This window comes from Lithobates pipiens, unplaced genomic scaffold (assembly GCF_037356315.1).
Source record: "Lithobates pipiens isolate NorthernLeopardFrog02 unplaced genomic scaffold, aLitPip1_a1.2 Scaffold_13, whole genome shotgun sequence".
Classification (NCBI taxonomy): Eukaryota; Metazoa; Chordata; class Amphibia; order Anura; family Ranidae; genus Lithobates; species Lithobates pipiens.
Genome location: NW_027507718.1, coordinates 389,722,000 through 389,739,658, shown reverse-complemented (window position 1 = coordinate 389,739,658; position 17,659 = coordinate 389,722,000). Strand labels below are relative to the sequence as shown.

The following is a 17,659-nucleotide window of genomic DNA, read 5'->3' as shown; positions in this document are numbered from 1 at the left end:
TTCGTTCCGGATAGGGGCTGCCACGGAGGCGGCCCGGTGCGGTTTGGAGGAGGCGGCAGAGCGCCGGATAGGGAGAGGGGAGTCTCGGCGTTTTCGTTCTTATGTTAGGCCACCGTTGGTGGTTTGATGGTCTATATAAAAAAAAAAAAAAAAAAAAAAAACTTTACATGACACAGGAATAATAAAAACGTAACGAGCAGACATTATGTTCTTAGGGTTGCACGCCTGCACAAATCTTTTGGGCTTCCTCTGGGTTTGGGGGGCTGGCGTGGTTGTTGTCCTGTCGGGGTGGATGCCGGGTTACTGGGTGGGGGCTGTTTACGCTGTTGATTTTTCTTTTCAGATGGAGGTCCGGCTCGCCTTGTCTGGATCGTGGGGCACTCCTACGTATGTTGGGGGGCCAGGAGAGGTGATCAAAGGCCCGAGGGCAGGCAACTTGGGATTTCCCGGAGGGAGGCATGCTTGCAGTGGTTGGGTATCCCTGGAATGCGGTGGGGACGGTTGATGGAGGAGATTGAGAGACATGTGTCTCGGGACGGTCCCCCGGCGGTGCTGGTAATCCATGCGGGGGGGGAACGACCTGGGGGTACGGAGGGTTAGGGATTTGATTGCGGACGGCAAGTCCGATTTCATGCGGCTGCGCTTCCGTTTGCCGGGTACTGTACTGGTGTGGTCGGGCACTGTGGCGAGGATGGCCTGGCGCTGGGCTCGTTCGGTGGCGAGCATCCATAGGACCCTTATTGGGGTCAATAAGGTGGTGGGGAGGTTTGTGGCCCAACAGGGTGGGATCGTGGTTCGCCACTGCGAACTGGAAGGTTATGTGGGCATGTACCTGAGACTGGATGGGGTTCACTTGTCGGATGGGGGGATTGACTTGTGGTCATTGGGGTTGCAGGAGGTTATCCACATGGCCTTGGGGGTGTGGGGTGGCCCTCAAGGGTAAGGGAGTCACCCTTTTGGGCTGTGGCGGTTGTGTCTGGTGGTCTTTGACGGTTGGCGGTAAATCAGAAGTCATCTGATATGGGGTGGGGGGCCCATTGCTAGGATGGGTCCCTCCGGTGTATTCCTGAACGTTGGAGGGAATACCGTTATGGTTGTCACTGCGGAGGTTGTCTCCGAGCGGTCACAGCTGGAGGCCTGGAAAAGTTACAAGTGGGTACCGCAGTGATTGGTTGGTTGGTAAAGTTGGTTGGTAAAGTTATGGGTCACCGTCAGAGATCACCAGACCGGCCATGTTAGCTATATGCTATTCGTTACCAGTTGTGGGTTATGGTTATATGGATATGGTTATATTTATGGTTATATTTATACTGTTTGGTTATTTATATATAGATATAGATATATTTATATATATTTTGATTGGAGTATTTGAGTATCGTAATAAAGGCTGTTATGGCCATTTTACTCCAAAGCAAGGTGTGGTCTCTTACTTTATGGGTTGATAATGGGGTGGAGGTTGGAGTGGAATGGGTAACAGGTAAAAAAGGGACCTTTAGACTACCCTGGTCATGTGGTCATTTGATAGCCAGGGTCATCAACAGGTGGGCAATGAGGTACCAAATCAGGGACAGAGCCAAAGTCAGGAACGAGCCAGGTCAGAAACTAATGACAAGACACAAGCAGGACCAATATCAGGTCAGGAGTAAGCCGTGTCATTAACCAAGGGAACTCACTGGAGGTACACAGGGAAAGCTGAAGACCAGTCAGCATAAAGCACAGGCAAAGGTATCCTTAAATAGCCTGTCTGGCACCAAGATACATCACGCATGCGCATTCCTGTTGGATGTTCTGTCAACATTCGTTCTGACATGCACATTTCTATTAGCCAAACGTCATCTGACATGCACATTTCTATTAGCCAAATGGCTGGTTGGTATTCTCTGACATTTCCCCCCAGGTCCATTTCTCAGGATGGAGTCAGAGGTAAGCTTGCACTAAACGTAGAGCATGCACATTAGAAGAAGGCTCCCAGGAATTATCCCCCCCGACCATAGCCCTTCCATTTAATGAGGAACTGGGCCTGACCTCACCTCTTCATGCAGTCCAGGATGGTTTCCACTTCATGTTCTTCATTACCTTCTATGATTAGGGGGGCTGGAGACTCTGGTTCTCAATCAAGAAATGGATTGGACACAGCTCATTTTAATAGAGACATGTGAAAAAGAGGGTGAATCCTAAGACTCTTAGGCAGAGTTAACTCATAGGCTACTGTATTGCTTTTCCTCCTTACTGGGAAAAGGCCCAATGTGCATTCCTGTTGACCATGTGAACATTCATTCTGACATATACGTTTCTATTAGTCAAACATCTTCTGTCATGCACATTTCTATTAGCCAAGCGTCTTCTTACACGTACATTTCTATTAGCCAAATGGCCGGTTGGTATTCTCTGACAAAGAGTTAAGTGAAGTGCATACATGAAGTCAGAGCTAGATGCATGGCAGGGCTCTATACCATTCCTAGGAGTGAGGTAGCAGTGATACACTGGACAGGTGGAGAGGGCAAGGACTCTGTATGTTCCTCTTAATTGCACAAGTAACTGTGGTAGTGTAGAATTCCATAGAGAGAGTTTATTAGAGTTCAGTCGTCTGTTCAAGTAAAGGTACCCCTTGCATAAGACAGTGACCCTGTAAAAGGTTCCTAGCATAGCCCAGAAAAACCCCAGGGTAGGCCTCTCATTTGACCCTTGCTTGGTGCCCAATGAGGAGGGAAACATGGAGGAAGTGTCACCCACCTACTACCTACCCCCCTTACATGTAGGTGCTCCTTAAGGCCCTGCAGGCTTCAGGGTAAATATCTCATATAAACGCAAAAGGCTTGCGTACATCAGGTGTCCTAAGACCCCATACACACTGTACAACGTTTGTTGTATGATTTACTTTTGATTTACCAAAACCGTGTAGTGCAAGGGCCTGCCTGATTGCATACAAATTGAAACTCTTAAGGTTTGACCTCATATTATATTGTTTTGGTAAATCTTAAGGAACAAATCCACAGAAAATTGTATAGTGTGCATCCAGCTTTTAACAGATCACAAGAACTCAAGGATAAGCAAATATTGTCTAAGTATGAGGTATGTGTATTCTTCCTTGAATCGTAGTGTGCTTTGTGTATTTCTTCTAGATTTGTGCAGTAATCCAGTGTGAAAACTTTGTCTTTGCGCAGGAGCTTCCTGTAATAAAACTGGTCACTGCTGCTCTTTCTCCTTGTGCAGGGTGCCTGGTCTCGTCTTCACCCCCTCCTGTAGTTTTCTGCAGACAGGTGGAGAGGGCAAAGACTCTGCATGTTCCTCTTAATTGCATAAGTAACCGTGGTAGTGTAGAATTCCATAGAGAGTGGGTGGGGCTTGCTGGGTCCCTCCCTCAGATCTGCTCCCTCAGATCTGCTCTCTGCACAGTGAGAGTACAGCACAGTGATGATGTCACTGTCACTTTTACAAGGTAATATCTGGGTTTATAAAGACTTTTGGTTCATACAAAGTGGATTTATTTCCTTTGTGGTTATTAACCGATTCCCGACCGGCGCACGATGATGCACGTCGGCAGAATGGACAGGCAAATTGGCTTACAGGTACATCCATTTAAAATTGCCGCTGTGCCATCGCGCGCATACCAGTCGGGACCCCGTGAGTCCGACCGTGGGTCCCGCAGGCTCGATCGCCCTGGGGATACACGTGATCGTCTCACGGGGAGATGCCGATGTAAACAACATCTCCCCGTTCTGCCTAGCAACAAGTGACATTGATCTCTGCTCCCTGTGACTGGAGCAGACATCAGTGCTCTGTAAATCACAGCCATGCCCCCCACAGTTAGAAACACGCCCCTAGGAAACACTTAACCCCTACACTGCCGCCTCCTGGTTAACCCCTTCACTGCCAGTGTCATTTACACAGGAATCAGTGCATTTGTATAGCACTAATTGATGTATAAATGCAATTGTCCCAAAAAATGTGTCAAAAATGTCCGATGTGTCCCCCATAATGTCTCAGTCACAATAAAAATGGCTGATCACCGCCATTACTAGTAAAAAAAAAAAAAATTATTAATAAAAATGCCATAAAACTATCCCCTATTTTGTAAACGCTATAACTTTTGAGCCAACCAATAATCGCTTATTGCGATTTTTTTTTTACCAAAAATATGTAGAAGAATACGTATCGGCCTAAACTGAGGGAAAAAAAATGTTTTTTTCTATATATTTTTTGGGGATATTTATTATAGCAAAAAGTAAAAAATAATGAGTTTTTTTTAAAATTGTTGCTCTTTTTTTGTTTATAGCACAAAAAATAAAAACCGCAGAGGTAATCAAACACCACCAAAAGAAAGCTCTATTTAATGGAAAAAAAAAAGGACATCAATTTTATTTGGGTGCCACGTCGCACGACCACGCTGTTGTCAGTTAAAGTGTCACAGTGCCAAATCGCAAAAAGTGCTCTGGTCTTAAGCCAGCAAAATGGTCTGGGGCTTAAGTGGTTAAAACATTTATTTAACCTCTTCAATACAGGGCATTTTCACCCCCTTCCTGCCCAGGCCAATTTTCAGTTTTCAGCACTGTAACACTTTGAATGACAATTGCATGGTCATGCAACACTGTATCCAAATTACATTTATCATTTTTTTCTCCACAAATAGAGCTTTCATTTGGTGGCATTTGATCACCTCTGCGGTTTTTATTTCTTGCGCTATAAACAAAGGAAGAGTAACAAGTTTTTAAAAAAAACACAACATTTTTTACTTTTTGCTATAATAAATATCTCAATTTGAAAAAAAAAAAGTTTAGGCCGATATGTATTCTTTTACATATTTTTGGTAAAAAAAAATCAAAAAAAATCACAATAAGCATTTATTGATTGGTTTGCACAAAGGTTATAGCGTCTACAAAATAGGGGATAGATTAATGGCATTTTTATTTTTATTTTTTTACTAGTAATGGTGGTGATCCGTCATTTTTATGACTGTTACATTGTAGCGGACATATCGGACACTTTTGACACTATTTTGGGACCATTCACATTTATACAGCGATCAGTGCTATAAAAATTCAATGATTACTGTATAAATGTCACTGGCAGGGAAGGGGTTAACACTAGGGGGTGATCAAGGGGTTAAATGTGTTACCTAGGGAGTGATTCGAACTGTAGGGGGAGGGGACTCAGAAGTAGAGGAGACCGATCGGTGTTCCTCTGTCCTGGGAACACACCATTGGCCTCCTCTCACCTGACAGGATGTGGATCTGTGAGTTTACACTCATAGATCCACGGTCCTGCTCTGTTATCCACCAATCGCGGGTGCCAGCAGACATCACTGCCACTGAGCACGCGCATCGTGTCCCGGGTGACACGGCGAGCGCCCCCTAGACGTCCGGAAGCAATCCAATTTCTAAATGGCTGTATCTGTAAATTTCAAAAGCCAGTATAAAAGGAATTGTAGTGGTAAAAAAATGCAGTTGTGAAGATATTATTTTTTTTTGGATAATTCTCCTTTAAGGGAGTGTGGCAGTGTGTGTCCTTTGTCTACATCATTTTGCCAATAGGTGTCCCTCATTCCCATCTCAAAAATTTGGGAGGTATGTGACAGCTATGTGTAGTAGTGCCGGACTATTTCTGCAGTCAGTTACTCCATGCAGCGCAAGCATGCTTACAACACATTGCATCACATCTGGGTAAATTCTGACAGTACAGCGTGTCGCTTCACATAGTACTCTCACCTAAGCATTGCACTGTATCATACAATATTTACATCCATACATTGTATGCGTCATATAGCACTCACACCAATACATTGTACTGCATTGCTATACACTATACCACATTGCACTATATTGAACATTACATACTCTCACCAAAGTGTCCATTGTCTTAACAGTAGCTGGTTGCTAAGCAGTCCCTGACTATTTTAACCACTTTAATACCAGTCACTTTCACCCCCTTCCTGCCCAGGACAATTTTATTCCCAAAGAGCTTTCTTTTGGTGGTATTTGATCACCACTGGGGTTTTTATTTCTTTGCTAAATAAACTAAAAAAGACCAACATTTTTGAAAAAAAAAAAAAGTTTATCTTTTCGGTTATAAAATTTTGTTTTCTCCTTCACTGATGAGCACTGACAGGCGGCTGTGATGGGCACTGACAGGCCGCTGTGATGAGCACTGACAGGCGGCACTGATGGGCAGCACTGATGATGAGTTACTGACAGGTGTTACTGTAGGGCACTGATGAGGGCGCTGATGGGTACCTACAGCCGTTTCTGATGGGACACTGTCTGGCAGCTGATGGACACCTTTTGACAGCTGTGGTGGCACATCTGATGGGCTGTGCTGATAATCAATGTGCTGATTATCAGCACAGACCCCACTGGGAGAGCCGGCGATCACCTCTCCCTGTCCGCACGAACTGAGAAAAGCCGTTTACAGGAACTTTCTGGTTCATGCAATGATCAGCTGTGATAAGTCACAGCTGATCACGTGGTAAGATGCCTCTGTCAGAGGCTCCATACCATGTTTGGTGATGCAGTGTGTCAGACTGGCACGCCACACTCGCGATCGCCACACTGTGCGCCAGCATGTTGTACTACTGGACATCATATGACGTCCAGTCACGATAACAGAACCACCGCCTGGCTGTCATTCTGCTATAGGCCGGGTGGGAAGTGGTTAACTAATGTCGGTTCAGATAAAATGTTAGCTCTCTGATTATTTTCAATGTACACAAAATCATACGTGCTAGAAGAGTTTTTTAAATAATTATGCTGAGGTTTATACATGCCTGTGAGACACTTACTTGTGGCACAGCAAAGTAAGATTATTTTAGGAACACAAGAACGCTTTTGTTTTCTTTAACAATGCCTCTTCCACTTTTAACACAATTTGGCCACACCCACTCTTCTCTGTGGCGCGCTCTATGCATCACATTACTACTCTCCTTGAGGCACCCAAAGGTGTCCTAGATCTTTTACAATCCTATAGTGTATACTACAGGAAAAGAATCCTGTGCATCGCTAAAGTGTTCGGGTTTGGCCTGGAGAAAAGGACAATTGACACATTTTTCTGATGTATGCATTATTCTAAATGTGGAGTTCTAGCAAGAGTCTGCAGAAATAAAACATTGCATGGCAACATACCAAATACTTCATCCAGTTCTTTATGGACATTTCTCTGTACTTCAGGGTGGGACCCTAGTAAGTATAAAGACCAGTTCATGGCTGCAGCAGTTGTGTCATGCCCCTGTTAATTGATAGACAAATGTATATAATATTATTCGCTGCATTACAGTGGCGGCTGGAGTTATATTTTCACCCGCACACCCCCCCCCCCCTCGGTGGTTAACTAGCCCCGCACTTACCCCATCTAGGTTGCAGGTAGCACATCCTCCACTATAGGCGGTTGGCAGCGGCTTGCTCTGCATCTCCTCCTCCTCTGCATCACTGCGGCTCCTCCCTCCTCCTAGGCCAATAGGATTGCTTCTTCTTTTGGTGGCAGGTCTCAGGACCCGCTTCCTGATTGACCAGGAGGAGATACAGGGAGACAATAGCGAATATTCATTCGCTACTGTCACACAACTGGGTTGAAGGCTTTTAGAGCCTCTGGCTCTAATCACGTGCTTAAAAAAAAAATACCCCATTGGAAACCATGCGTTCGGCGCCTCGCATGTAGATTACATGACGAATGCCTGGATAGGGGGTGGCGCCCCTGCGCCCTGCATTACAGGTCGCTACTGCTGTATTATCAAATTGGCAAGGCATTGATCCTGTTTCATTAAACAGAGACAAGGCTGGGCTGTAACTCATCCATTTCAGATACTAGAGTGTGACAAATTACATTTTCCAAGTCTCAGGCCTCATGCACACAGGACATTTAAAAAATGGCAGTGCTGCTGCCAGGAAAAAGCAACGTTTTTTAATAGCGTTTATGGGCATTTTTTACAAGTTTTTTGGTGTCAAGTGTTTTTTCATTAAAAACACTCCCTATAATGTAAAAACTTCTAAAAAACGCCAAATGCTGCTAACTGCTTGTTACAGCATTTAGCCTCCTTTAGCAGCGTTTTTTGTCATTTTGCATTTTTACAGCTCAACAGCGTCTGCTCCTGGACGCACAGGCTGTGTTTTTTTTTTCTACTATCCCTAAATGCTTATGCCTCCAAACAGCTCTGAACATTTATGTGTGCATGGGCACATAGGCTAACATGGAGGGGCTTTTGGAGGCAGTCAAAAAAAAAAATCATATGCCCTTAACATCAGCTGTAAAAACGTCCTGTGTGCATGAGGCCTTATACATGTTTAACTTACATCCCTTTTTTAGAAGAGTTACCTCAAACATGAAAGTATCAACTTCTTCACGAATGTCTTTGTAGCTCAGTTTGTTGCCAGAATCATCTGTAGCACTCAGAAGCATGTCTAGAAATGCACTTCTTTTCTTACTTTTGCTGGAATATACATCACTGCTGGGCTGTTCCTCCACGAATCCTTGTTCTTTTAGTATGTTAGCTCTTTCTCTAATGACCTGATTACATAAAAAAAAAAGACAAACGTAAATTACCTTTTTTCTAGTAGTAGTTAGTCACATTCAGCTGAACTTGTTCTATAACCACTTGCCGATCACCCCATAGCAGATTTACTGTTACAGGGTGGCCGTGCTGTGCAGGATCGTACATGATCCTGCACTTAGGGTATCTGGCGCGAGTTCACACAACAGGAGCTGATCAGCAGGGCCCGCAGACCCGATGTCTGTCGGCACCCGCTGATCGTTCTGTACACAGGCAGTCTGCCTATGTAAACAAGGCAGATTGCCATTCTGTCAAGACAGAAGGCATGGATCCTGTGTTCTTGTAAAGCAGGAACACCAAGCCCATGCCTTCCACTAGTAAAAGTACCTCTCCACTACACTGAAACATTAGCTAGGCATACATTTAACCCTTTGATCGCCCCTGATGTTAACCCCTTTACTGCCAGTGTCATTAGTACAGTGACAATGAATATTTTTAGAACTCATCACTGTATTAGTGTCACTGGTTCCCAAAAGTGGCAGTTAGGTGACCGATTTGTCCACCTTAAAAAGCAGTCCCGCTATAAGTCGCTGATCTCTGCCATTACTAGTAAAAAAGAAAATCAATAAAAATATACCATAGTTTGTAGACTCTATAACTTTTGGGATTTTTTTTTAGCAAAAATTTGTAGCAGAAAACATATTGGTGTAAATTAATGAAGAAATTAGATTTTTTTATTTTTTTTAGCAGAAAGTAAAAAAAAATATTTTTTTTTTCAAAATTGTTGGTCGTTCTTTGTTTATAGTGCAAAAAATAAAAAAACGCAGTGGTGATCAAATACCAGCAAAAGAAAGTTCTATTTATGGGGAAAAAAAAGAACACACATTATATATATATATATATATATATATATATATATATATATATATATATATATATTATAATATAATATATATATATATATATATATATATATATATATATATATATATATATATTTTTTTTTTTTTTTTTTTGGTACAGCGTCACACGACCACACAATTGTCAGTTAAATTAATGCAGTGCCGTATCGCAAAAAATGGCCTGGTCAGGAAAGGGAGGGGGGTAGATCTTCCAGAGGTCAAGTGGATAATGCCCAACAACAGTCTATATTATAGGACAAGCCTAGTTAACTACTCTTGGCTACACCAGTCATTGTTAACCAAGGTTTAACCATTTTTTTTATAATTCAATTAATCTCTATCATTAATCTTTATCATTACAAACAACACAACATACAATGAGAAAAGTAAGTAAACAGTTATACATGTACTTCCATTCCATTTTTCAATCTCTTTTTATTAACATTTTTCCTCCATCACAGTCACATTGTGAAACACACATAAAAATACAAAATACATACAACAATAACTTATTACAACATTTTTTTTCGTTTAAATAAATGTCTCTTTCTCTTTCTTTTTCCCTTCTCCATCCCTCCCTTGGGCCAAACTAAGTCAGTTACTAGCATACCCCTCCCCTTCACGAATCCTCCATACCAATTCTTCCTATTTAAGATATCCTTCCTTAACCAATCTATAGCTAGCAAATTGTCTATTGACCTTTATATTTCCATCTGATCCCAAAAAAAAATGGAGTGCTGGTAGCATCAGCCATGGTTCCCACATGTTATTACATTTATTTGCTAAACCTCTGTTCTTATACACTTGCCATTCCTTTAACCACTTTCAGACCGGACCATTTTGCTGGTAAATGACCAGAGGTCTTTTTACACTTTGGCACTGCGCTACTTTAACTGGTAATTGCGCGGTCATGCAATGTTGTACCCAAACAAAATTTGCGTCCTTTTCTTCCCACAAATAGAGCTTTCTTTTAAAGGTATTTGACTGACTCTGCGATTTTTATTTTTTGCGATATAAACGTAAAAAGACCGCAAATTTTGAAAAAAAATGATATTTTCTACTTTTTGTTATTAGAAAAATCCAATAAACTCAATTTTAGTCATACGTTTAGGCCAAAATGTATTCAGCCACATGTCTTTGGTAAAAAAAAAGTCAATAACTGTATATTTATTGGTTTGCGCAAAAGTTGTCACATCTACAAACTAAGGTACGTTTTCTGGAATTTACGCAGCTTTTAGTTTACGACTGCCTATCTCATTTCTTGAGGTGCTAAAATGGCAGGGCAGTACAAAACCCCCCCAAATGACCCCATTTTGGAAAGTAGACCCCCTAAGGAAATTGATAAGTGGCATGTTGAGCCCATTGAATATTTTATTTTTTTTGCCTCAAGCGATTGAATAATGACAAAAAAATTTTTTTTTTTTTACACAAAGTTGTCACTAAATGATATATTGCTCACACATGCTATGGGCATATGTGAAATGACACCCCAAAATAAATTCTGCTGCTTCTTCTGAGTACGGGGATACCACATATGTGGGACTTTTTGGGAGCCTAGCCGCGTACGGGGCCCCGAAAGCCAAGAACCGCCTTCAGGCTTTCTAAGGGCGTAAATTTTTGATTTCACTTCTCACTACCTATTACAGTTTTGAAGGCCATAAAATGCCAAGATGGCACAAAATCCCCACAAATGACCCCATTTTAGAAAGTAGACACCCCAAGCTATTTGCTGAGAGGCATGTTGAGTCCATGGAATATTTTATATTTTGCCACAAGTTGCGGGGAAATTACAAACTTTAATTTTTTTTTTATTTTTTTTTCACAAAGTTGTCACTAAATGATATATTGCTCACGCATGCCATGGGCATATGTGAAATGACACCCCAAAATAAATTCTGCTGCTTCTCCTGAGTACGAGGATACCACATGTGTGGGATTTTTTGTGAGCCTAGCCGCGTACGGGGCCCCGAAAGCCAAGAACCGCCTTCAGGTTTTCTAAGGGCGTAAATATTTGACTTCACTCCTCACTACCTATTACAGTTTTGAAGGCCATAAAATGCCAAGATGGCACAAAACCCCCACAAATGACCCCATTTTAGAAAGTAGACACCCCAAGCTATTTGCTGAGAGGCATGTTGAGTCCATGGAATATTTTATATTTTGCCACAAGTTGCGGGAAAATTACAAACTTTAATTTTTTTTATTTATTTTTTTCACAAAGTTGTCACTAAATGATATATTGCTCACGCATGCCATGGGCATATGTGAAATGACACCCCAAAATAAATTCTGCTGCTTCTCCTGAGTACGGGGATACCACATATGTGGGACTTTTTGGGAGCCTAGCCGCGTACGGGGCCCCGAAAACCAAGCACCGCCTTCAGGCTTTCTAAGGGCGTTACAGTTTTGAAGGCCATAAAATGCCAAGATGGCACAAACCCCCCCCCAAATGACCCCATTTTGGAAAGTAGACACCCCTAAATTTAGGGGTACACTAGTGAGACTAGGTAATAAATGGCGGGTGCCCTGAAACTATAAAAAAATAACTAACCAACCGGCGTCACCTGTAACAGTTATATGGTGATCACTGGTGAAAGGGTTAACTAGGGGGCAATCAGGGGGCTTTATGCGGTAGTATATGGGGGTCCCTGGCGCTATAAAAAGCTGCGGCGAACCTAAATACCTACCTGCCTAACTAGCGTCACCTGTGACACTAATACAGCGATCAGAAAAACGATCGCTTATTAGGCTGGGTTCACACTGGAGCGATGTGGGAACGCCACAAATCCGCGGCGGGTTCCCGCATCGCATGCCTCCCGGCGGCAGTTCACACTGCCCTATGCGAACTGCCAGTGTCAGTGAAATGTTAATGACACCCCCAGATCAGTTCGCATATCGCAGTGCTATCTGCAAACTCGGATCGCATGGTGTGAACACCCATGCGATCCGATTCTGCTGCGGACCAAAAAAAGGGTCCTGTGCGAGTTTGCGGCGGGTGCGGCGGGTGCAACGCGAATTCAGCCATACTATCTGTATGGCTGAACTCGAATCGCACAGAGATCGGATGTAATTTGCACTGCAGTGCGGTGCGAATCACATCCGTTCTCATAAACCGCTGCAATGTGAACCCAGCCTTAGTGACACTGGCGACGGGGGGTGATCACGGGGTTAAACCTTTATTGGGGGGGTTAGGGGGGTACCTTAGAACTAAAGGGGGCTAACCCTAACTGCCCTAACAGTTATTACAGTCACAAATGACACCCGCCGGGTGATCAGGGGGTTAAACCTTTATTATTAGGTAATAAATGGCGGGTGCCCTGAAACTATAAAAAAATAACTAACCAACCAGCGTCACCTGTAACAGTTATATGGTGATCACTGGTGAAAGGGTTAACTAGGGGGCAATCAGGGGGCTTTATGCGGTAGTATATGGGGGTCCCTGGCGCTATAAAAAGTTGCGGCGAACCTAAATACCTACCTGCCTAACTAGCGTCACCTGTGACACTAATACAGCGATCAGAAAAATGATCGCTTATTAGGCTGGGTTCACACTGGAGCGATGCGGGAACGCCACGAATCCGCAGCGGGTTCCCGCATCACATGCCTCCCGGCGGCAGTTAATACTGCCCTATGCGAACTGCTGGGAGTGTCAGTGAAATGTTAATGACACCCCCAGATCAGTTCGCATATCGCAGTGCGATCTGCAAACTCGGATCGCATGGTTTGAACACCCATGCGATCCGATTCTGCTGCGGACCAAAAAAAGGGTCCCGTGCGAATTTGCGGTGGGTGCGGCGCGAATTCAGCCATACTATCTGTATGGCTGAACTCGAATCGCACTGAGATCGGATGTGATTTGCACTGCAGTGCGGTGCGAATCACATTCGTTCTCATAAACCGCTGCAATGTGAACCCAGCCTTAGTGACACTGGCGACGGGGGGTGATCACGGGGTTAAACCTTTATTGGGGGGGTTAGGGGGGCACATTAGAACTAAAGGGGGCTAACCCTAACTGCCCTAACAGTTATTACAGTCACAAATGACACCAATGCAAAAAAAAAAAAAATAATGCAATTGGTGTCACTGTGACTGGGGGGGCAGGGGTGATTGGGGAGGTGATCGGGGGGTAAAGGGGGGGTGTGAGTATGCCTGGCATGTTCTACTGTATTGTGTAGTGTTTGTGCAACTCACCGATCCTCTCTCCTCGGTGCCGGAACGAAAAATACCGACACGGAGGAGAGATTACATCACTTCCTCTCCTGTGAGGAGAGGAAGTGATGTCGTGGAGCATTTCTATTCGTCGGGAGCGATCGCGAGGGGGTGGCCATGAATGAATGGCTGCCCCCTCATCCCGGATCGCTCCCGAACGAATGCCGACCGCCGCAGGCACCGGGGGGGGGGCCCGCGGGAAGGCAGGGACTTACATATACGCCCATATGCCTGCCCGTGCCATTCTGCCGACGTATATCGTCGTGCGGCGGTCGGCAAGTGGTTAACAACACATTCGCCTTTCCTCATATGTCAGAGTTTTGGAGGATATCCATTTTATTGCTATCAGTTTTCGTGCTATAAATAGCATCATATTAATGGGTATCCTAGTTACTGGTGAATATAAATATAGGGGTCTGATAATGTTGAGTTATATGCATTCAGGTCCATAAATATTGGGACATCAACACAATTCTAATCTAAGCTCTATACACCACCACAATGGATTTGAAATGAAACAAACAAGATGTGCTTTAACTGCAGACTCTCAGCTTTAATCTGAGGGTATTTACATCCAAATCAGGTGAACGGTGTAGGAATTACAACAGTTTGTATATGTGCCTTCCACTTTTTAAGGGACCAAAAGTAATGGGACAATTGGCTGCTCAGCTGTTCCATGGCCAGGTGTGTGTTATTCCCTCATTATCCCAGTTACAAGGAGAAGATACGGGCCGGTTCACACAGGGGGCGACACGAGGCGACACGACTTGCCGTGCCGCGACCTGCCGCGACCTCAGCGGCGACTTGCAAATGACTTCTGTATAGAAGTCAATGCAAGTCGCCCCGAGGTCGCCCAAAAGTAGTACAGGAACCTTTTTTCTAAGACGGAGCGACTCGAGTCGCTCCTCTTAGAACGGTTCCATTGTACAGAACGGGGGCGACTTGTCAGGTCGCGGCACGGCAAGTCGTGTCGCCTCGTGTCGCCCCCTGTGTGAACCGGCCCTACAAGTTCTAGAGTTCATTTCAAATGTGCTATTTGCATTTGGAATCTGTTGCTCTCAACTCTCAATATGGAAGTCAGTCTGTGTTGTGTCTCTCCACTGCAGCATTTGTATACAATAAAAGCGCCTACTTATCTTATCTTAAGATCTGGATTCACTAAGTCATCATCTGTCTTGTTTTGAGACCCCTAAATCGGATTTAACACTGGGGTGTATAATTCTTTATCTAACTGGCCCAATAAGCATATTCTTGGATCCACCTATAGCTGTGTTTCATATGTCTGATTAATAGTCTCTACCATATTTTGCCAATACCTGAACAGTTTAGGGCATTTCCAAAGCATATGCATTAGGTCAGCAGATGCTCTGGAACATCTCAGGCATTCCAACGTATCCCGCCTCCAAAAATAGTGTAATTTAGCTGGTGTTCTATAAGCTTTATATATTATATATAATTGGGTTAAGCATTGCTGTGGAGAGATGGATACGGACTGAACATATTCCAGTATAGTCCAGTTGATCACTCCTCACCCTGCAACCTGTTGGAGTTGTGCTGCTAAAAAGTAAATTTTAGCATTTGGAATGGCTAAACCCCTCTTATCTTTAGACCCCTTTCACACCACACCACCCATAGCGTGGGCTGTAAATTGCTGCTATTTTTAGCAGCGGTTTTACCGCCGGATTTGCGGCGCATTTCGGCTGCTAGCGGGGCGCTTTTACCCCCGCTAGCGGCCGAGAAAGGGTTAAAACTGCTGGCAATACACCGCAATAGCGGCCTTTTGCTGGCGGTATTACAGCGATGCCCCATTGATTTCAATGGGGAGCAGCCGTGGAGGAGCGGTAAACACACCGCTCCTTCACTGGTCCAAAGAAGCTGCTGGCAGGACTTTTCCCTGATGTCCTGCCAGCGCACCGCTGTAGTGTGAAAGCCCTCAGGGCTTTCACACTACACACAATGGTGCAGCTTCTTTAGGGCGGATTGCAATTGCTATTTCTAACGCTATAGTGCCTGCAAAACGCCCTGGTGTGAAAGGGGCCTTAGGGAGTTGTAGTGTGGTTAGCTTAATTCTATCAAGCAGAGTGCATGGTTGGCCCATCAGCCTACTCTTATTGTGCATATTAGATACCTTGCGCTTTAGTAGGTTATATTTAGATGTGTGTCAGATAAGTAGGGCACTTCTTTAATTTTTAAATTTAATAACACAGTTTTTGGTATTATCTAGTAAGGGATCTTGATGTACGCCCTCTAAATCGTGGGAGACCCTTGAATGATTGAGCACTCCTAACCCGGTCGCTGTCCCCCTCACCTCAACCTGTTATGGTCTTTATCAGTGGTTGAGAGGATTTTTGGGAGAGCAGCCACGGGAGTTTTTACTTTTAGGAAAACCCTTTTCTTACAAAGATTATTGAGGTAGTGCCATTTACCCCACTTTCTTTATACTATTTTTCATATCTTTAGCCCCTTTTGGGGAGTTGCAGATTTTAGGGGAGGCAGCAACCTGTTATTTTACCTGAGCGCGGCCTTGTATAATATAATTTTCTGGTTCCTTTATATGCAGCCACCCACTTGTGACCGGGCCCTTTTGTCCTGGTTCAGAGGAAAGGGCCCTGTCCGGGGGTCAGGGGGGCCCTTCCTGGTTTCTTGCATCGGGACCCTGAAGGTTCTAGTTACGCCACTGGCTAGAAGTCTCCTCTGCAGTGCTTCATCTTGCTAAGTGACACACTAGCCTGTGCCTTAGCAAGGATTCTAAACTTGCACCAAAATTTTAATTTTCATATAGCAAGCGCAGTTCTGCAATAAATGATTCAGTGCTCTCATCCAGTTGTTTGTTTCGTCTGTTGAAATGGAAACGCCTCACTGTTTCAGATGCAGTGGGTGAAAATTTATTTTTTAACAGGGTCAGTAATTCCTCATATGGGCAGTGTTTTGGTTTAGCAGGAGATATAAGTGAGCGGACAATATTAAAAGTCTTAGATCCAATAACACTCAGGAACACGGCTCTTTTCTGCACAGCATTGGCCACCTTATTAGCTTCTAGGAAAAACTCTAACCTATCAGCATACGAGTCCCATGAGGATTTATTAGCCACATCAAACTTCTCTATGTCTCCCAGAGAAGCCATGCTGGAGACATTTATAGATGTGTCTCTAAAATAGGATGACCAGACATCCCCGGTTTCCGGGGACAGTCCCCGGATTGGGGACACTGTCCCCGGTTTTGTCCCCGGATTGGATTTGAACAGGGGCTGGGGCAATTGCTAAGACAGTCAGTGCAGAATTAAAAAAATAAATAAATCTGAATTACACACCCCCCTGCTCTGCCGCTCCTACTCGCTTAGGGGGTGTATTTTTCTCCATTATCTATGCCCCTTTCTGATGATCATGTGCTGGCTGGAGCAGAGGGAATATTTCTTCAGTTTCGAGTGCATGCCCATCCAGCTCTGCTCACATTTTCTTCTGCCTTGGCTCAAGTCCCGGCCAGCCGCCCACCTGCTTATCTCCTTGCCTTCCCTGGCGGAGTGATTTTCCTCCGCTCCCCACCCAGTAGTAGCCGGGTCCCGGATAGGAAGACTTGACAGGCTGTGAGGCAGGCGACAGCGGCGATGGGCAGAGAGAGCTGATTGCCGCCATTACTAGTAAAAATAAAGAAAATATGTCCCCAAATTTCATTTTAAAAATATGGTCACCTTACTCTAAAACACAAGTTCCAATTCTTCACTCAAGATTATTTCATGTGTCTCTGCAGTGTCCATTCACTGAAATCCCATCCTCATTGCCAGTTTTGTGCATTTAAAATGAATTTGAAGCACAGACATGGACAGGCATTCACAGAACTTCATTACTTAACCACTTGACCACTGGGCACTTAAACACCCTTAACCACTTCCCGACCGCCGCACGACGATGTACGTCGACAGAATGGCACGGGCAGGCATATGGGCGTACATGTACGTCCCTGCCTTTCCGCGGGTCGCCACCCCCTCGCGATCGCTCCCGACGAATAGAAAGTCTTCGTGACATCACTTCCTCTCCTGTAATGTAAACACAGGAGAGGAAGTGATGTAATCTCT

General features: G+C 44.3%; 1 protein-coding gene across 1 annotated transcript in view; it reads right to left on the bottom strand.

The window, feature by feature from the left end:
• The window catches only part of LOC143975213 (cytochrome P450 4V2-like), a 197,607-nt gene that overhangs the window by 22,097 nt on the left and 157,851 nt on the right, over positions 1 to 17,659 (bottom strand). Inside the window, exons 7-8 of the mRNA XM_077477355.1 lie at positions 8,302 to 8,493; positions 7,116 to 7,218 (exon numbers count right to left, since the gene is read on the bottom strand). Of these exons, the coding sequence (XP_077333481.1) occupies positions 7,116 to 7,218; positions 8,302 to 8,493 (295 nt within the window). The remainder of the gene's footprint in view (positions 1 to 7,115; positions 7,219 to 8,301; positions 8,494 to 17,659) is intronic.